We start from the raw sequence: 17,177 nt of genomic DNA, 5'->3' as shown, positions 1-17,177 counted from the left end.
CATGAGATTTACATCTATATTTGTATCTGTACGATGGAAATACTTCATAAAGAGGTGCTACTGTGCATTTCTTCCCAACCTTGCATTCAGTTGTGTCACACTGCTAGCTTGAAATCAATCATAGTGGGAATTTTTACATCGTAGAAGTCAGCAAACAATACAAATCATGGCTTGACTTATTGCTTATATTTAAGAAAGTGATGGAGAAAATGTTAAAAGTGCAGGTTTGTCAGTGTCATGTCTGTAGCCCTTACATCATGGATAGCATGGAAAAGTGAAAGAATATTCTTCTAGCATTGGAAAATTATTATCTAATTCAGCAAAGAAGTTGCTTAAGTCTTTGGTTGAATGAATGAAGTTCCAACATGTCTTTGTTGTTTTACTTTTATTAAAGAAAGAAATTGAAGTCACTCAGTCATGTCCCACTCTTTGCCACCCCATGGACTGTTGCCTACCAGGCTTCTCCGTCCATGGGATTTTCCAGGCAAGAATACTGGAGTGGGTTGCCATTTCCTTCTCCAACTTTTATTAAAGTCAACAAAAATATCAACCAATGTGTGAATTGACAAATGAATGTGAGAATTACATTTATCAATTGCAACCACATGTTGATACAGAACAAGAGTTTGGCAAAATTCAATGAAAACATTCAGTGATAATCAATTAGATGTGTGGAATTTACAATTGAGCATGCTATGTATTTTATCATGTGTAAATTGTGTGCTACACATCCTTTCAGTTCAGTTCAGTTCAGTTGCTCAGTCGTGTCTGACTCTTCGCAACCCCTTGAACCACAGCATGCCAGGCCTCCCTGTCTATCACCAACTCCCGGAGTCCACACAAACCCATGTCCATTGAGTCAGTGATGCCATCCAACCATCTCATCCACTGTCGTCCCCTTCTCCTCCTGCCCTCAATCTTTCCCAGCATCAGGGTCTTTTCAAATGAGTCAGCTCTCCGCATCAGGTGGCAAAAGTATTGGAGTTTTAGCTTCAACATCAGTCCCTCCAGTGAACACCCAGGATTGACCTCCTTTAGGATGGACTGGTTGGATCTCTGTGCAGTCCAAGGGACTCTCAAGAGTCTTCTCCGACACCACAATTCAAAAGCATCAATTCTTCAGTGCTCAGCTTTCTTTATAGTCCAACTCTCACATCCATACATGACCACTGGAAAAACCATAGCCTTGACTAGATGGACCTTTGCTGGCAAAGTAATGTCTCTGCTTTTTAATATGCTGTCTAGGTTGGTCATAACTTTCCTTCCAAAGAGCAAGTGTCTTTTATTTTCATGGCTGCAATCACACATCCTTTACATATAACAAATACATACAATACATATATATACACAAGATTTTTTGGAGAAACAAATTATCACTATTTATTAACACACTGCTATGGAAAACTGCACAGGTAAAGACATTTAGTTTCCATAATAATCATATGTGTTAGGTACTATTATTATCCCTGTTCTGCAGAAGAGAAAACTAGGCTCAGAGTTTAAATTACTTGTCTAATATTATCCAACCAGTAAATGAGAAAGGTGGAATTTTCACCTGGGTAGTCTGACTCTAACCCAGGCTACATACAATAGGTATTCTGGCTCTAAAACCAGGTTATGTACAGTGGATAACACTGAGGATATTTTCGCAGCAGAAAAATAAAGATATATTTTCATAGCAATACTCAAAATTGACTACTTGTAAGGAAAGGAGATGGGAAGGAAGCCCATTTTAGAAGCTATTACAATCCAATCTTGGAATAAGATTATTCTTATGCAGGAATTAAGAAGGAAAATTAATTTTATCTAGAAAAATACCTTGAAAATTAAATTTAGTGTAGCAGTCAATCACTACATGTAATATAGTAAATAAAACTGGTTGACTACAATACTCAATAATGCTTGACCCCAGTGCTTTAGAAAACTACTACTCAAGACCTCTGTTTAGTATTAATAGTTGAAAAATGTGTTTCATATGTCAATAGATAATGATGCTTATGGTTTTAAAAGTACCTATGGCAACCCACTCCAGTACTCTTGCCTGGAAAATCCCATGGACAGAGGAGCCTGGTAGGCTGCAATCCATGGGGTCGCACAGAGTCGGACACGACTGAAGTGACTTAGCAGCAGCAGCATACTTACTTACACAAACACATGACAGATTTTTCTTGATGGACCTATTCTACAACTTCAAGTGAAAAAGCCCCTCAAACAATTCTGTTCAACAGAAATTTTAATGCATCTGGAAACTAGAATTTGACAGATGCGATTAAAAGTAATTTCTCATTTTCAGAAGTTTTGAAAGTGAACTTTGAATTCGGAAATGAAATTTGGGATGACTTTGATGATGAAAACTTAGTAGAAATTACTAGCTTTTCAGCTGAAACTGAGAAGACAAAAACATCAGGTAAATAGCATGAAATATATTTCATTTGTATATATTTTTGTATATATGTATTATATGTATTTTATTTGAAATGTATGTATTTTAGAATGAAATAATTCATGAGAAATTCCTCGAATATTTTTCAGTCAAGTTTTTGAAACTAATTTTATTTGCCTTTTTGGTGCATGTACTTAATTAGCTTTGATTTATTCAGATTATAATTTTTAGCAAAACTAAAAATGTGGCCCTCTCACAAATAACATTTCCTATCCCTAGGACAGAGGTCAAGATTATTCCATAATGATGATATAGCAAATGAGCTTTTTCTATTCTGTTGTCCCTTCTCTTGTTAAAGGCTGTATTCAAATTAAGATTTATTGAATTTTCCCTTGTAAAAGAGACTATCCTGCTCTCCATTTTAGGATTTCACATGTTCTGGTAATGTTTTTGAAAGACAAAAATGTTCCATTTTTTTTTTCAACTTTTTATTTTGCCTTGGGGTACAGCTGATTAACAATGTTGTAATAGTTTCAGGTGAACAGTGAAGGGACTCGGCCATATATATACATGTACCCATTCTCCCCCAACTCCCATCCCATCCATGCTGCCACATAACATTGAGCAGAATTCCATGTGGTATACATTAGGTCCTTGCTGGTTGCTGGGGTTGGGAGGGGCAGGGAGGAGGATGGGGGAAAGCAATAGTTAGGGAGTTTAGGATCGACATGTAAACAACTGCTATATTTTAAAATATTCTATTTTAAAAAATATTTTTATATGCTAGTAAACAACATAAAAATATTATTTCTAGCAGAAATAATACATGAATTGACTTTTCAGGAATAAATAATTAAGAGGAAATGATTAGTTTCTCCTATATTAGATATTGTGTTTAAATCATATACAATCCAAAAATAATGGAACTAGGCCTTTGAGTTACTGGCAAATTCAGCCTATTTCACTAAAACAGAGAAGTGAAAACCTTGGTAAGTATAAGACAAGATAGCGAGATGGAGAGACTCTGTCCAAGGATGGCTGACAGCAGGAAGTCAGCCCTTTGCAGATCACTGAAAATATCGAATAACTTCGACTTAATCATTTACATGGCTTATAAATGAATAAAAATGGTTTGGGGGCCTTTTAATATAGTAACTAATAAGCTAACCTATGTGTTATGTAGTTTTACTCCATTAACTTCACTCCTTTGTTTTATATATGTACAGTAAATTTAACTGTTGAGAATTTTTCATTCTCTCTTTAACCAGATCATATCTGTTTGGAGAGAGTCCTTGTAGAACTTGTGAAAATCTTTATTCATCTGTTTCTTGGTATTTTATTTCAAAATGTTATCTCTTTACCTAGGATTTGGAAACACTTTGAGTTCAAGTACTGGGGAAAGTAAGCTACCATTCCAAGAATCAAAAGGCCAATTCCAAAGAGAAATGTCTAAGAGGCAAGTTTTAGAACTTTGGTTTCAAATACTTACGACTTTATGTTTTTATGACATGTAAGTAGAGAGGAGGATCATGTCATTAGATGTCAGAGAAGCAGTAGGGTATCAGCCAAGCTAAGCCCTCTTAATCTTAGAGCAGTGTTTCTCAAAGTCCTCTTGTCAGACCACACAAATCAAAATTACCTTGTGTGTGTGTGTGTGTGTGTGTGTGTGTGTGCTTAGTCACTCAGTTATGTCCAACTCCTAGGGGAACACATTAAAAATGCACATTCTTGGGCCCCCATGCTAGACTTACTGAATCATGGTCTCTGGGGCTGAGGTGAGGAATCTTCACTTTTCACAAGATGTGAAAACCAAATAAGAGTTTGACAGGGAGATGGACTTCCCTGGTGGTTCAGTGGTTAAGAATCTGCCTTCCAGTGTAAGGAACACAGGTCGATCCCTAGTTGGGGAACTAAGATCCCACATGCCGTGGGGCAGCTAAGCTCATGCACTGCAACTTCTGAGCCCACGTGCCGTAACAGAAGGATCTCACCTGCTGCAACATAGATCCCAAAGATCCTGTGTGTTGCATCTAAAATCAGACACAGCCAAAATAAATAAACATTACCAAAACAGAACCGAGTTTAACAGGTATAAAAGAAAAAGACTAATAGCTGAAAAAAGAAGAGCAGTGAAAGGCAAAGGAGAAAAGGAAAGCTATACCTATTTGAATGCAGAGTTCCAAAGAGTAGCAAGGAGAGATAAGAAAGCCTTCCTCAGTGATCAATGCAGAGAATTAGAGAAAAACAACAAAATGGGAAAGACTAGAGATCTTTTCAAGAAAATTCGAGATACCAAGGGAACAATTCATGCAAAGATGGGCACAATAAAGGACAGAAATGGTAGGGACCTAACAGAAGCAGGAGATATTAAAGAGGTGGCAAGAATACAAAGAAGAACTATACAAAAAAGAGCTTCATGACCCAGATAATCACGATGGTGTGATTACTCACCTAGAGGCAGACATCCTGGAATGCAAAGTCAAGTGGGCCTTAGGAAGCACCACTACAAACAAAGGTAGTGGAGGTGATGGAATTCTAGTTGAGCTATTTCAAATCCTAACAGATGATGCTGTTAAAGTGCTGCAGTCAATATACAAGCAAATTTGGAAAACTCAGCAGTGGCCGCAGAACTGGAAAAAGTCAGTTTTCATTCCAATCCCAAAGAAAGGCAATGCCAAAGAATGCTCAAACTATTGCACAATTGCACTCATCTCACACACTCTTAAAGTAATGCTCAAAATTCTCCAAGTGATACTTCAATAGTACATGAACCATAAACTTCCAGAGGTTCAAGCTGGATTTTAAAAAGGCAGAGGAACCAAAGATCAAAATGCCAACATCTGTTGGATCAACAAGAAAGCAAGAGATTTCCAGAAGAACATCTATTTCTGCTGTATTGACTACGCCAAAGCCTTTGACTGTCGGGAACACAACAAACTGGGAAATTCTGGGAGAGATGGGAATACCAGACCACCTCACCTGCCTCCTGAGAAATCTGTATGCAGGTCAAGAATCAACAGTTAGAACTGGACATGGAAGAACAGACTGGTTCCAGATCAGGAAAGGAGTACTTCAAGGCTGAATATTACCCTGCTTATTTAACTTCTATGCAGAGTACATCATGAGAAACACTGGGCTGGATGAAGCACCAGCTGGAATCAAGATTGCTGGGAGAAATATCAACAACCTCAGATATGCAGATGACACCACTCTTACGGCAGAAAGTGAAGAAGAACTAAAGAGCCTCTTGATGAAAGTGAAAGAGGAGAGTGAAAAAGTTGGCCTAAAGCTCAACATTCAGAAAACTAAGATCATGGCATCTGGTCCCATCGCTTCATGGCAAATAGATGGGGAAACAATGGAAACAGTGGCAGACTTTCTTTTCTTAGGCTCCAAAATCACTGCAGATGGTGACTGCAGCCATGAAATTAAAAGATGCTTGCTTCTTGGAAGAAAAGCTATGACCAACCTAGACAGCATATTAAAAAGCAGAGACATTACTTTGCCAACAAATGTCTATCTAGTCAAAGCTATGGTTTTTCCAGTAGTCATATATGGATGTGAGAGTTGGACCGTAAAGAAAGATGAGTGCCAAAGAATTGATGATTTGAACTGTGGTGTTGGAGAAGGCTTTTGAGAGTCCCTTGGACTACAAGGAGATCCAACCATTCCATCCTAAAGGAAATCAGTCCGAATTTTCATTGGAAGGACTGATGCTGAAGCTGAAACTGCAATACTTTGGCCACCTTATGCAAAGAACTGACTCATTTGAAAAGACCCTGATGCTAGGAAAAATTGAAGGCTAGAGAAGGGGATGACAGAGGATGAGATGGTTAGATGGCATCACTGACTCAATGAACATGAGTTTGAGTAAACTCCTGGAGTTGGTGATGGACAGGGAGGCCTGGCATGCTCAGTCCATGGGGTCGCAAAGAGTCGGACATGACTGAGCAATTGAACTGTATGCATTCCAGGTAGAAGAGTGTATGTAAAGGGATAAGGTTTGAAAAGGCATCTGGTGCTCAAGGGTCAGTAAAGTGGGTCAGTGTTGCCACAGAATTAAGGCTGAGATTGCTGAGGTCTGTGAGGGGCCATGAATACCATATTTAGATACCTGTGCTGTATCCAGTACATCAGGGTTCACAGACTCAAACTGCTTCCAGATCTGATGGGCCAAGGGTAACTGCAGAGTGCCCCCTCTAAAGGGAATAGCCACAGCTCAGAGCTAACCAGATGTTGCAGTGCAGGAACTGTAAGTCTAGTGTTGACAGATTTTCTGATTTTTAAAAAAAGCTAAGAATCTAAAATTTATGTGACATCTCCTGACACTTAAATTTTGACAACTAATTTTTTTAAGTATCTGCAGCACCCCTTATCCAAAAAATAATAATAATGCTTATAGACCCATTGTAGCCTAGCCGGCTCTGGGTTCTGATCTCCATGGTAGGCAGTGAAGAACCATCCAAGATTTTAAAGCTATATAAGGCTATTTAAGTTTATACTATTAAGATTATATAATTCAATCAGAAAAATGCCATTCCAGCAGTGATATGTAGAATGAATTGTAGAGGGTGGGACCACCGGGAGCATAGTGGCCAGTGAGAAAGGCAGGCTATGATAAGGCCTCAACTGGGGCAGAGGTGATAGAAACTGAGAGATAGAATTGGATTTCTCAGTCATTTCAAGAATAGATTTAGAAATAGATAGAATATTGCAGTAAAGGAACAGGGAAGAATAAATGACAAGTGGGTAGACATAAATATTACTTAAGGATATAGAGCATATGAGACATTTGAAAAAAAATAATATTAGAAATGTTCAACATAAAGTATCTTTGTAGAAATGTAAAATACATTTGTATGTTGCACCTGATTAGAACTTAAGAGAGAGAAGTTATAGCCAGAACCAAAACTTTCCCACAGAGAAGAAATAGTGGTAACTTTTTATTCAAGGTTCAGTTTTCTACTAAAGAGTTATTTCTCCTACTTTAAAATTTTTTTTAAGTTTGTAAGTGTCATGTGATAATTTTGCTATTATTTAGTCATTTTACTGAACATTAGTATCAACATCACAGAATCATAGATTTCATAGAATTCCAGAGTTGAAAGGAATTAAATGTCATTTAGTCTCCCCTCCACTGGGTCCTTGAATAACCATCCAACATTACCAGCAAGTAATCATGCTGTTTCCACCAAGACAATTCCAGTGACCAGGAGCTTATTCATTCTACAGTGCTCGTTTCATGTTTGGATTTCTCAGGTCATTCACTAGCTTTTAAAATTCGTCTTTTTATCATTTCCATTCATTGGTTCTAAGTCATACAGAGTAAACAGATTAGAAGCATCACAGTGGAAAAAAGCCATGGGTGTCAAGAAAGTAGGCAAATCAAAGTAGGAAAGTAACAAGGCATATGAACAGTGTTGTGTACCACAACTTTAGAAAAGTACAAATAATTTTGGAAGAGTTTAAAAGTGACCAACAGAAAATAGGTGGGTTTAAAATGGACTTCTATCAAGAAACCTCTGAGAAACTGGTGCCAGAAGTTGCTGCTGGGAAGGCCTGTGAGCGCTGAGGGTCTATGATGAAAAGGAGACACATGCTCTTCCTTTCATACTCTTTTTACTGTTTTCATTCCTTGCCATTCCTTGCTATAAGAGATAAAAAGATTCTGTCCTAGCAATATGTGTGGTTCTTCCCTACACCATCTGCTATTTGTAGCTCCTTGCATGACTGTCACATTTTAGCCTGTGTGAGCTTAAATCGTCACCTCCTCAGAGTGGCATCCATGACCGTCTTTTTAAAGTGGGTTTGTGCTCCACACTGTTATCTACTATATTATTACTCAGTTCATTTGCTTCATATCACTTCAGGATCTGTAATTATGTTTACTGTTTGTTTATTGTCTGCACCTGTATAGATGATCACCTCCTAAAGATTTGTTTACCGCTTATACTTAGCTCCTAGTGCAATATGTGGCTTATGGTAGTGAATCATAAATGCTTGTAATGAATGAATCTAATATAAAAGACTAAAGGTGAACACTAAGATACAGTTACACATGAGAAGGTAACTAGAGATGCCTGTCTACAGTGAGACCAAAATAGGGAAAGGATACTGAAAGTTAAGCAAGTGGAATTTAGAGAAGATTTACGGACTACTTGATTACAGATGATTAAGACTCAATTCTAATGAAAACTGCTGAATGATTGTTTCTGCAGGCCTTTAAAAGTAGTATTCGTATTTAATTTGGAATATATAAATTGCTTTTTTGTCAAAAAGAAAGAGACACCAACTTCACCATGAGTCTAAGATATAGAGCATCAATTTTATGGGTGATAAATATGATAAACTAATCATATTTCCCAAAGAATTTCTGTTGATCTAAATTAGAATGGTTTGTTTCTCTTATATGCCATATTTGACCAAGTAATTCATTTTGATTTTTAGTTTTGTTTCATCACATGAGAAGCCAGATATTTATTTATCAAATTCCGCTGTGTCCAAGTTTGGTGCATCCTCCATGACACAATTACCTCAACAATCTGGAAATGCAAGTATTATAAGAAGAAACACTTCTCTCTTTTTTATTTTAAATACTGCCTGAAGAGTTAAACCTTCAATGGTTGCTGACTTTTTTAACCTCAAATTATAGGTCCATTTACAAGAAAGAAAACAACAAAGTCTGTCACCAGAGATTGAAAAGCTGTGCTTTACTCGCTCTGAAAAAATATCAAACTCTTCAAATTTTAATAAGAAAGTGGATTGCTTTATTAGAAATGAATGTAAAAAGGAGATTGATTTCAGGTAAGAACTCTTTAAAAATATTTTAAGACTATACAAGTGAAAGCTTTCTACAAAGAATTTCAGCATTCCTTTTCCCTTGGTTCATTTTAAGGATCAGAACCTAAATGTTTTATTTACTTAAAGATGTAAAAATTTTAGACCGCTGGTAAGCTAAGCTCCTTAAGATAATTCAAAATATCAAATATCTCAATTTTTGAGAACCTATGTTTTTGATGCTAGTAATTAAAACACTGTGTTACATTGATAAACTTTTTTACTAATTTGAATACAATACGTTGATAATATGAAATATGAGGTCACTTGAGAAATGAGATCAGCTAATTTTTCTAATGTTCTAGTTGTATTTCAGCCCCCAAGTTCTGTTATAATTCTGCAAGTTCAAAGAAGAAGTCCGGTTAAGTCTAATCAGTGCCTGTACTGCTGATCGTTTTTATGGTTACTTGTAGCAGTTTCCCTCTTCCTCTTGAATAGTCAAGGTTTCGAGACCTGTTGACAGTGATTAAATGGTGCTACTTTCTAATATGTCTAAAGAAATATCTATCTAATATACTTGTCTCTACCTTTCATAGTTCATGAATTCTAATTTCCTCCAGACTTCCTATAAGATTATGCCTGTTGAAGTTCATTTGATAAATTACCTCTCAGCAATCTTCAAGTTTATCCATTTTATATTTTTAGTACATTATTTATTGTAAATCTGTGTTATAAAAATAGTTACTTTTACATTTGCTTTCCCCCCCAGTAGGTATCATCCTGATGATGAAGCTGATGAAATAAAGTCTTTTCTGGGAATATTTGATGGTATTTTCTAAAACAGACAAAAATGCTTTTTATATTAACAAGACAAAGTATAAAGACACCTTACAAAGCATGATTTTTATTTTTAAAAAGTAGTTCATACTTGTTCAGATTTTTTTTTTCTTGGATTTGACCAACTTTGTTGGCTTTTTTTGCAACAAAATATTTGGACTGATTTTTCCCCCATAATATTGTAACTTCATGAAAAGCACTTTTACGGTGGCTTTGTTTCATAAGCTGATAATTAAGTTTCATTTAGAAATAATTATTTGGTTATTAATTGGATTTAGACCAGAACCAATTTAATATTTTCTTAAGAAGAAATTCTGTGAAGGCCAAATGTTTGTAGGTCAGTAAATCTATTTATTGTATCAATTTTTCACCATTAATTTACTAAAGGACTTTTTTTTTACTAAAGATTGTTGAGAATCCAGTGGCTGTCTGAACCTATTCTTATATCATTTCAAGCAACAATAAAGGAAACATTAATCAGTGTAGACTGTCTTCCTTTAACTTGTTTTTTAATGTGGTGAATTCTAAAACTTTGTTATGTTGATTTTTAATACAGCAAAAGTTATTTGATATTATTTTCCAGTGAGTTATCTCTCAGATTTCTTTATTAATAAGTAGTAGTATAGGCACTCTGCTGCTGCTGCTGCTAAGTTGCTTCAGTTGTGTCCGACTCTGTGCAAGCCCATAGACGGCAGCCCACCAGGCTCCCCAGTCCCTGGGATTCTCCAGGCAAGAACACTGGAGTGGGTTGCCATTTCCTTCTCCAGTGCATGAAAGTGAAAAGTGAAAGTGAAGTCGCTCAGTCGTGTTTGACTCTTCGCGACCCCATGGACTGCAGCCTACCAGACTCCTCCGTCTATGGGATTTTCCAAGCAAGAGTACTGGAGTGGGGTGCCATTGCCTTCTCCGATAGGCACTCTAAGCAGTTTTTATTATCTAATTTATTTATAGATACAGTGTGAAGTTGAAGCCACTTCAAAGGTTTTAGGAATTTTTCTTCAGATATAAAAGCCTTAGAGACAAGAGAAGTAGAGAAGAAGATGAGGTTGTTGGCTGTTATTAGTAAACATTTATGAGGCATCATATGTATTAAACTTAGAACAAGTTTAAGAGACTTTGTCTCTGTTGAAAAGTAAGAGCAACCAGCCCTTATTTTAGTCGTCTTTACAATTGGTGTTTCTGCATCTGAATCAATCATGCTACAACCTTTAAAGGTTATTAAACACCATTAAAATGAAAAATTGGTTCACTGCAGTCTGCTCATCTAGCATACATAGACTTTGACACTAAAGAAATAGCAGTTTAATTTAAGAAGACTTATTGTGATCTGCTAAGTGTAAAGTACTGTGCCTGGTAGTGCAAAGGATACAAATGATGAAGACTATTTTTGCTCTCATGGAGCTTTACATTCTGACAGAGAAGTTAAGACCTATAATATAACAATAATAAATATAGAATACATTAGAGAAGTGGGCCTCAAGTTTCAGGATGTGTTGGAATATTCTAGAGAGCTTCTTTGAAAACAGATTGCTGAGCACCATACCCAGTTTCTGACTCAATAGATCTGACATGGGGCCTAGAATTTGCACTTCTAACAAATTCCCAAGTGATGCTGATACTGCTATTCCAGGGACTACACTTTGAGAATCACTGCAATAGAGATTTAAAGAACTATAGGAGTTCTGGAATTCCCTGATGGTACAGTGGAAGGGGTCCACCTGCCAACACAGAGGACATGGGTTCAATATCTGGTCTGGGAAGATTCCACATGCCATGCAGCAGCTAAGCCTGTGCACCACAACTACTGAGTCTGCACTCTAGAGACAGTTCACCCCAATTGCTGAGCCCCTGTGCTGCAACTGAAGCCCGTACACCGAGAGCCTGTGCTCCACACCAAGAGAAGCCACCACAGTGAGATGCCCGCACCGCAATGAAGAGTAGCCCCTGCTAGCCGCACCTAGAGAAAGCTTGCGTACGCAACAAAGACCCAGCTCAACCAAAGTAAATAAAGAATATTTTTTAAAAATAAGGAACTATAGGAATCTGTAAGAGAGAGAGTATTATCCTGACTATGGGGTCAAGGAAGCCTTTATAGGGATAAAAATTTGAACTGAGCTTTGAAAGATGAATAAGATTTTGATGGGCAAATACATGAGAGAAGGACATTGTAGGCTGAGGGGACAGTGAGCAAAGCTCTGAGGGAGGAATAATGAATAGATAATTATAAACATAGGTAAATGTTGTAGATGTTTGATCTATACCTTGAGGTCACTTTGTGGAAGACTTTAGATGTTAAAATAAGAAGCTTGAACTTTACTTGTAAACTGATGTTTCCCAAACTTTGCTCATCATCAGAAATGTATGGGTAATATAGTAAGTACACAAACTTGGCAGACTTCATCTCAGAGCAACTAATTCAAAATCACCAGTGAACAGAACTAGGAGTTCTATGGTTTTAAGAAGCACTCCAGGTCATTTTCTATCATCAGGCTAATTTTAGAAACACTTGGGTAGATAATTTGCCATTTGAGCAAGTACTTACCTGGAAAAGTATGTGTATGTTAAATATATGTAATTCAAAACCTTGTTATGTATACTGACCTCTTAAAGGAGTACAGTCACTGGGTATTCTTTCCATGAAGTGAATAATAACCCTACATTTTCCTATTTATTAGCTATGCTCTAAATACATTGGGTTAACTTATTCCTATAGAATGAACCATACAACAGAGTTTTCACAAAAATCTTTGTTGGGTTAAATTTCCAGAAGTTTTTTTCGATTAAAAGTGTCCTTAATTGGCTGTTTGGCAGCTACCTCATAGGTATGGAGTGAGAATTTAGTAAGCCACTACATAGAAAGTTCTTAGTTTAAGTACTGATACATAGTATGTGTTCAATGAATGGTAAGTAACTATTTGTACTGAAAATAAATATTCCTTAACAGCACTTCAAATAACCCATTGGGAAGGGGTGAGATAATACAGTATTTAGTTGTCATGTCTGAGTTGTGTTAAATCACATGGGACTTAAATAATGAACTCTTGATTTCCACAGATCATCCATAGAAAAGATTTTAATCTTAGACCTCCCTCCCATATGTACTTCCTCATGCTTTCGAATAGGTCCCCTCCATTCCCATTCCCTCCTCGCTGACACTGTTGGTTGGTTTATGGTCAGAGCACACAAATCTATTTTAATATTATGATAAGTAAAATATAATCGTAAATCTTTGGCATATTCTAATACATTCTAAAGCCAAATACAAATGATTGCTGGATTACTCACTTTTCTAGATGTTATCACAATTTACTCCTTAGCAGATTATGAAATAGTCTCTTTACCAAGACTCCATTTCTAGAAAATAGGAACAACAGGAACTGTAGGGACTAAACTGTTCCAGGACCCCTAATCTAGAGGGAGAGCATTGGATACCTGTGCATCCTAGATAATAACAGGTATGTATAGAAAAGGTACCAGTGAGGAAGAAATCAGGGCAAAGAGGAGTAGACTAAGCTAAGCTTAGAATTAAGCTAAGTGAGTAAGCTAAGAATTTAGTGTGAGTTTTGTTTAGTTAGTGGAACAAACAAAACAAAAGGGAAAATGCTGCCACTTTCTATTTCTTGGTATTTCAACTCCTGGCTGCCAGTAGTTAAAGACCTTGCTACCCAAACTCTGATCTGAAGACCAGTAACATGGGAGATACCTGGCAGTTGGTTAGAAGGTCTTGGGCCTTCCTCCAGACCTTCTGAGTCAGAATCTGCATTTTAACAAGATTCTCGGGTGATTATGTGCACATTAAAGCATAAGAAGCACTTGTTTTCACTGGAAAGGAAGAGAAGAGGATGATATCAGAATTTTAAGAGGATCCATTCCAGAAGACAATTATAAAAGAGTAATGATTATTACTTGGTTTTCTGCACATATATTTCCTATTTTAAATGTAGCACGGTGGTATAGCTCTTCTTTAATTACCTCTCAGTATAGGTTGTTTTCTTCACCAACTGTCTAAATTATCTTTATAATTCTCATACATCAACTGGGTATTTTGTTATGTAGCTTTGAGAGGCACTTAGATGCCCTATAGAGTTTTGTTTTATTAACGTAACGTAAAAGCAATAATTCAGGCTTCCCTGGCGGCTCCGTAATATAATCCACCTGCCAATGCAGGAGACACCTTTCGATCCCTGATCCGGGAAGATCCCACATGCCTCGCAGCAACTAAGCCTGTGTGCCACTACTGTTGACCCTGTGCTCTAGAGCCCGGGAGCCACAGCTACTAAGCCCTCGTGCCACACTACTGAAGTCCACACACCCTAGATCCTGTGCTCCCCAACGAGAAGCCACAGCAATGACAAGCCCATGCATCACAACTAGAGAATATCCCGTTTACCGCTGCTAGAGAAGAACATGCACGCAGTGAAGCCCAGCACAACCTTAAATAAATAAATACTACATAAAATTTTAAAAAATTAGAGCAGATAATTCAAAAGAGCAATCTTTGTCTTTCTTATTTTCACATTTCAATTCAGAAACCTTTCCCTAAACTAACACCTGCCTTAAAAATCCCTACATACTTCAGAAAAACAAAATGAACCCAAACAAATCCAAACAAAATAACCCAAACACCACATAGCATTCTGAAAGATTTAGAAAAGTGTCCATAAACCTACAGTCATGAATTTTATGTTGTAGTTATAAAATGTTTTATTAAAAGAGGAATTAAAATTCAGCTGACATTAACATTTTGCCTGAAGTTACCTCCTGTGACAGTAGATGGCTTTAAACCTTTAAAACTATACAAATGACTAAAGTCACCTTTGTTTTTATTATTTCTAAATTGTTAACTTTGGAAACAACTTTTACCAATTAGAACTTTTTTTAAAGCTAAAAGAATTTTGCTACAATTTTTTTCATTTCAAGTTTATTAAAATTTTAGCAAGACAAATTTTTCAGGTTACAGATTATCAAAAGATCAGCTCAAGTTTAAGTCACATTAAAAAGAAAAAAAAAAGCCAAAAACCTAAAAACAATGAAAATGCAGAAATAACGGAAATTCATCAACAGGTCTCTAAACTTGAAAATTGAGACAAAATAGAAATTAATTTGTACAACTCACTCATCCACTTTTGCCTCCATTTGTCCTAGGGCTTGCTTGATAACATGATCAAATTTTTATTTTTGTCATGCACGTGCTCATTTTCTTGACCATTTGATTTTTGGTTTTCCTTTTCCACTGAGGTTCTGGTCTCATGTTCCTGGTAGGAATCTATTTTCAAGTATAGGAGTATCTCTTCTGAATAGACAATGGACTGGAGTCATGTCCAAGATTTTCAGCTTCATTTCACTAGATGCATTTTCCTTTAATTTTTCCTTTTTTCTGTTTTCAGGAATGATTTCATGTTTCTTTTTTCTTTTTAAAAATTTTCTTCAGAAGCACTTTCAGAATCAAAGGAAGACTGAGACTCTCTTGAGCTATCTGAGTCATGGGATGATGGTGGGGATGGTGATGATGACTTATGCCTTTTCTCCTTAGTTTTAGTTTGGGAGTTAGCTCTCTGCAACTGAATATTTGCACCTCGGCAAATGGCTTTCTAGCTGCATCTGTTTTCTGATTTTTTTCTTACACAACTTCTTGACCATATTTCTGCTCACTGTATCATTAATAGTGATAGATTTGTGCAAGAAGTCTCATTTCTTAATATGATCTATGGAAAACATTGCAGCTGTACTAATCTCCAGTATAAAAATGCAGATCTGAGTCTCAGGTGGATGCTCAAATGTTAAACATGCTTTCTTTTTTAAAAAAAACTTCCTAAGTAAGGCCATCTGGCACATAGAACATAGATGGCATATACCCTTAATCTTTACATTAGCCCTCTGAGGTAAATTCTCTCATTATGTATATATTTTATACATGTGTATGTGCCTTCTGAGTCGATTCAGTCATGTCCTACTCTTTGTGACCCCACGGACTGTAGCCTGCCAGGCTCCTGTCCATGGGGTTTTTCTAGGCAAGAATACTGGAGTGGATTGTCCTCTCTGCAGGTCACCTGTCAACATCAGTAGACATCTCTTCTTCCCATTTGGCACTGAGCCTCAGGTAATTATTTTGTTTTTCGGTTTTCACACTTAAGCTTCTGTTCTTTAACCTGCTTTTTGTCCTGCCTTCTGAAGCCTATTTGTTTATCTTTCCTAGGTCAATGACTTCATTTTGAAACCCAATATTTTGAAGAGAGAGAGGAGAGCCTGTGTTCAACAAAATCCTTTTGTAAAGACAACTTGGTTTTGTCTGTTAGTGTTGTGTCATAAAGCTTTCTGTCTGCTGTACATGAAAACTACCCTAAAAAAGACAGAGAAGAAACCCAGTTATTTGTGACATTTTCCAGCATCATAGGACTTAAGCATTATCTGCTTGAAATATGGCTCTCATCTTGCCACTTTCCCCCATAATAAATAGTTACATGTGATTTTTTTTCTGCATCTATCATCTATGAATATACTGTTTTGAGGAGAAGTTTGAAAATTAAACACAAATCTTACTGAGTATTTGATATCTATCTTATAAAAATATGATTGTATAAAGTAATTCTTAACGTTCTATTTTTATCCTCAAAGTTTAAAGAAAGGAAAGGGATTATCAGTTGTTATTAGATTTTTATGTTGAAAATTATGAACTTTCAGTATATAAATTTCAAGTTTTTCCCCATAGGCTTTATTACTTCCTTCAGTTGTCTTTTCATTTTCCTGTGCTGTCCATCAACTATTTCCTATCCTTCTGGGATTCTCCTCAATTTCTGTTTGCATTGCGATGTCATATTTCTTTTATTTTAAATGATTTTAATTTCATTTTTAATATATAGTGAGAACATACTTTATTAAGTTCACTTCACTACTTTCCACTATAAAAATAACTTTGTCTTTTGAAATTTTTGCCTCCTAAAATAAATTACTTTAGAATCTTCATAGAAATATTCTCTTTGCATTTTCTACACTTATGGGAAAAAGTTACATATTCCAAATACATTTCTAAAGTAGAGGTGTTTAGAAAAATAAAATTTTCAGTGTAATAAATAATTCTCCAGTTGGATATTCCATTTACAAAATCATATAATTTATGGTTTTATGCTCTTATGTTAGAAGAAATCTTTTCAATAAAAAGTTTTGTTGGATTTTTTTCTGA

At 36.3% G+C, this 17,177-nt stretch overlaps 1 protein-coding gene and 1 long non-coding RNA gene across 2 annotated transcripts in view; both read left to right on the top strand.

Moving 5' to 3' along the window:
* HFM1 (helicase for meiosis 1) overlaps positions 1 to 10,482 on the top strand; it is a 121,747-nt gene extending 111,265 nt beyond the window's left edge. Inside the window, 5 exon segments of the mRNA XM_069572802.1 lie at positions 2,294 to 2,407; positions 3,749 to 3,839; positions 8,831 to 8,933; positions 9,036 to 9,187; positions 9,930 to 10,482. Coding sequence (XP_069428903.1) covers positions 2,294 to 2,407; positions 3,749 to 3,839; positions 8,831 to 8,933; positions 9,036 to 9,187; positions 9,930 to 9,999 — 530 coding nt within the window. The 3' untranslated portion in view covers positions 10,000 to 10,482.
* A 3,681-nt stretch (positions 10,483 to 14,163) lies between these two features.
* On the top strand, positions 14,164 to 16,966 carry LOC138430837 (uncharacterized). Its single transcript, XR_011253413.1, has 2 exons — positions 14,164 to 16,097; positions 16,194 to 16,966. It is a non-coding gene; the product is annotated as an uncharacterized lncRNA (long non-coding RNA).
* The last annotated feature ends 211 nt before the right edge of the window (positions 16,967 to 17,177 follow it).

The sequence above is a fragment of the Ovis canadensis genome, chromosome 1, assembly GCF_042477335.2.
Source record: "Ovis canadensis isolate MfBH-ARS-UI-01 breed Bighorn chromosome 1, ARS-UI_OviCan_v2, whole genome shotgun sequence".
NCBI classification, from domain to species: Eukaryota; Metazoa; Chordata; class Mammalia; order Artiodactyla; family Bovidae; genus Ovis; species Ovis canadensis.
This window is presented reverse-complemented; position numbering and strand designations above follow the sequence as displayed.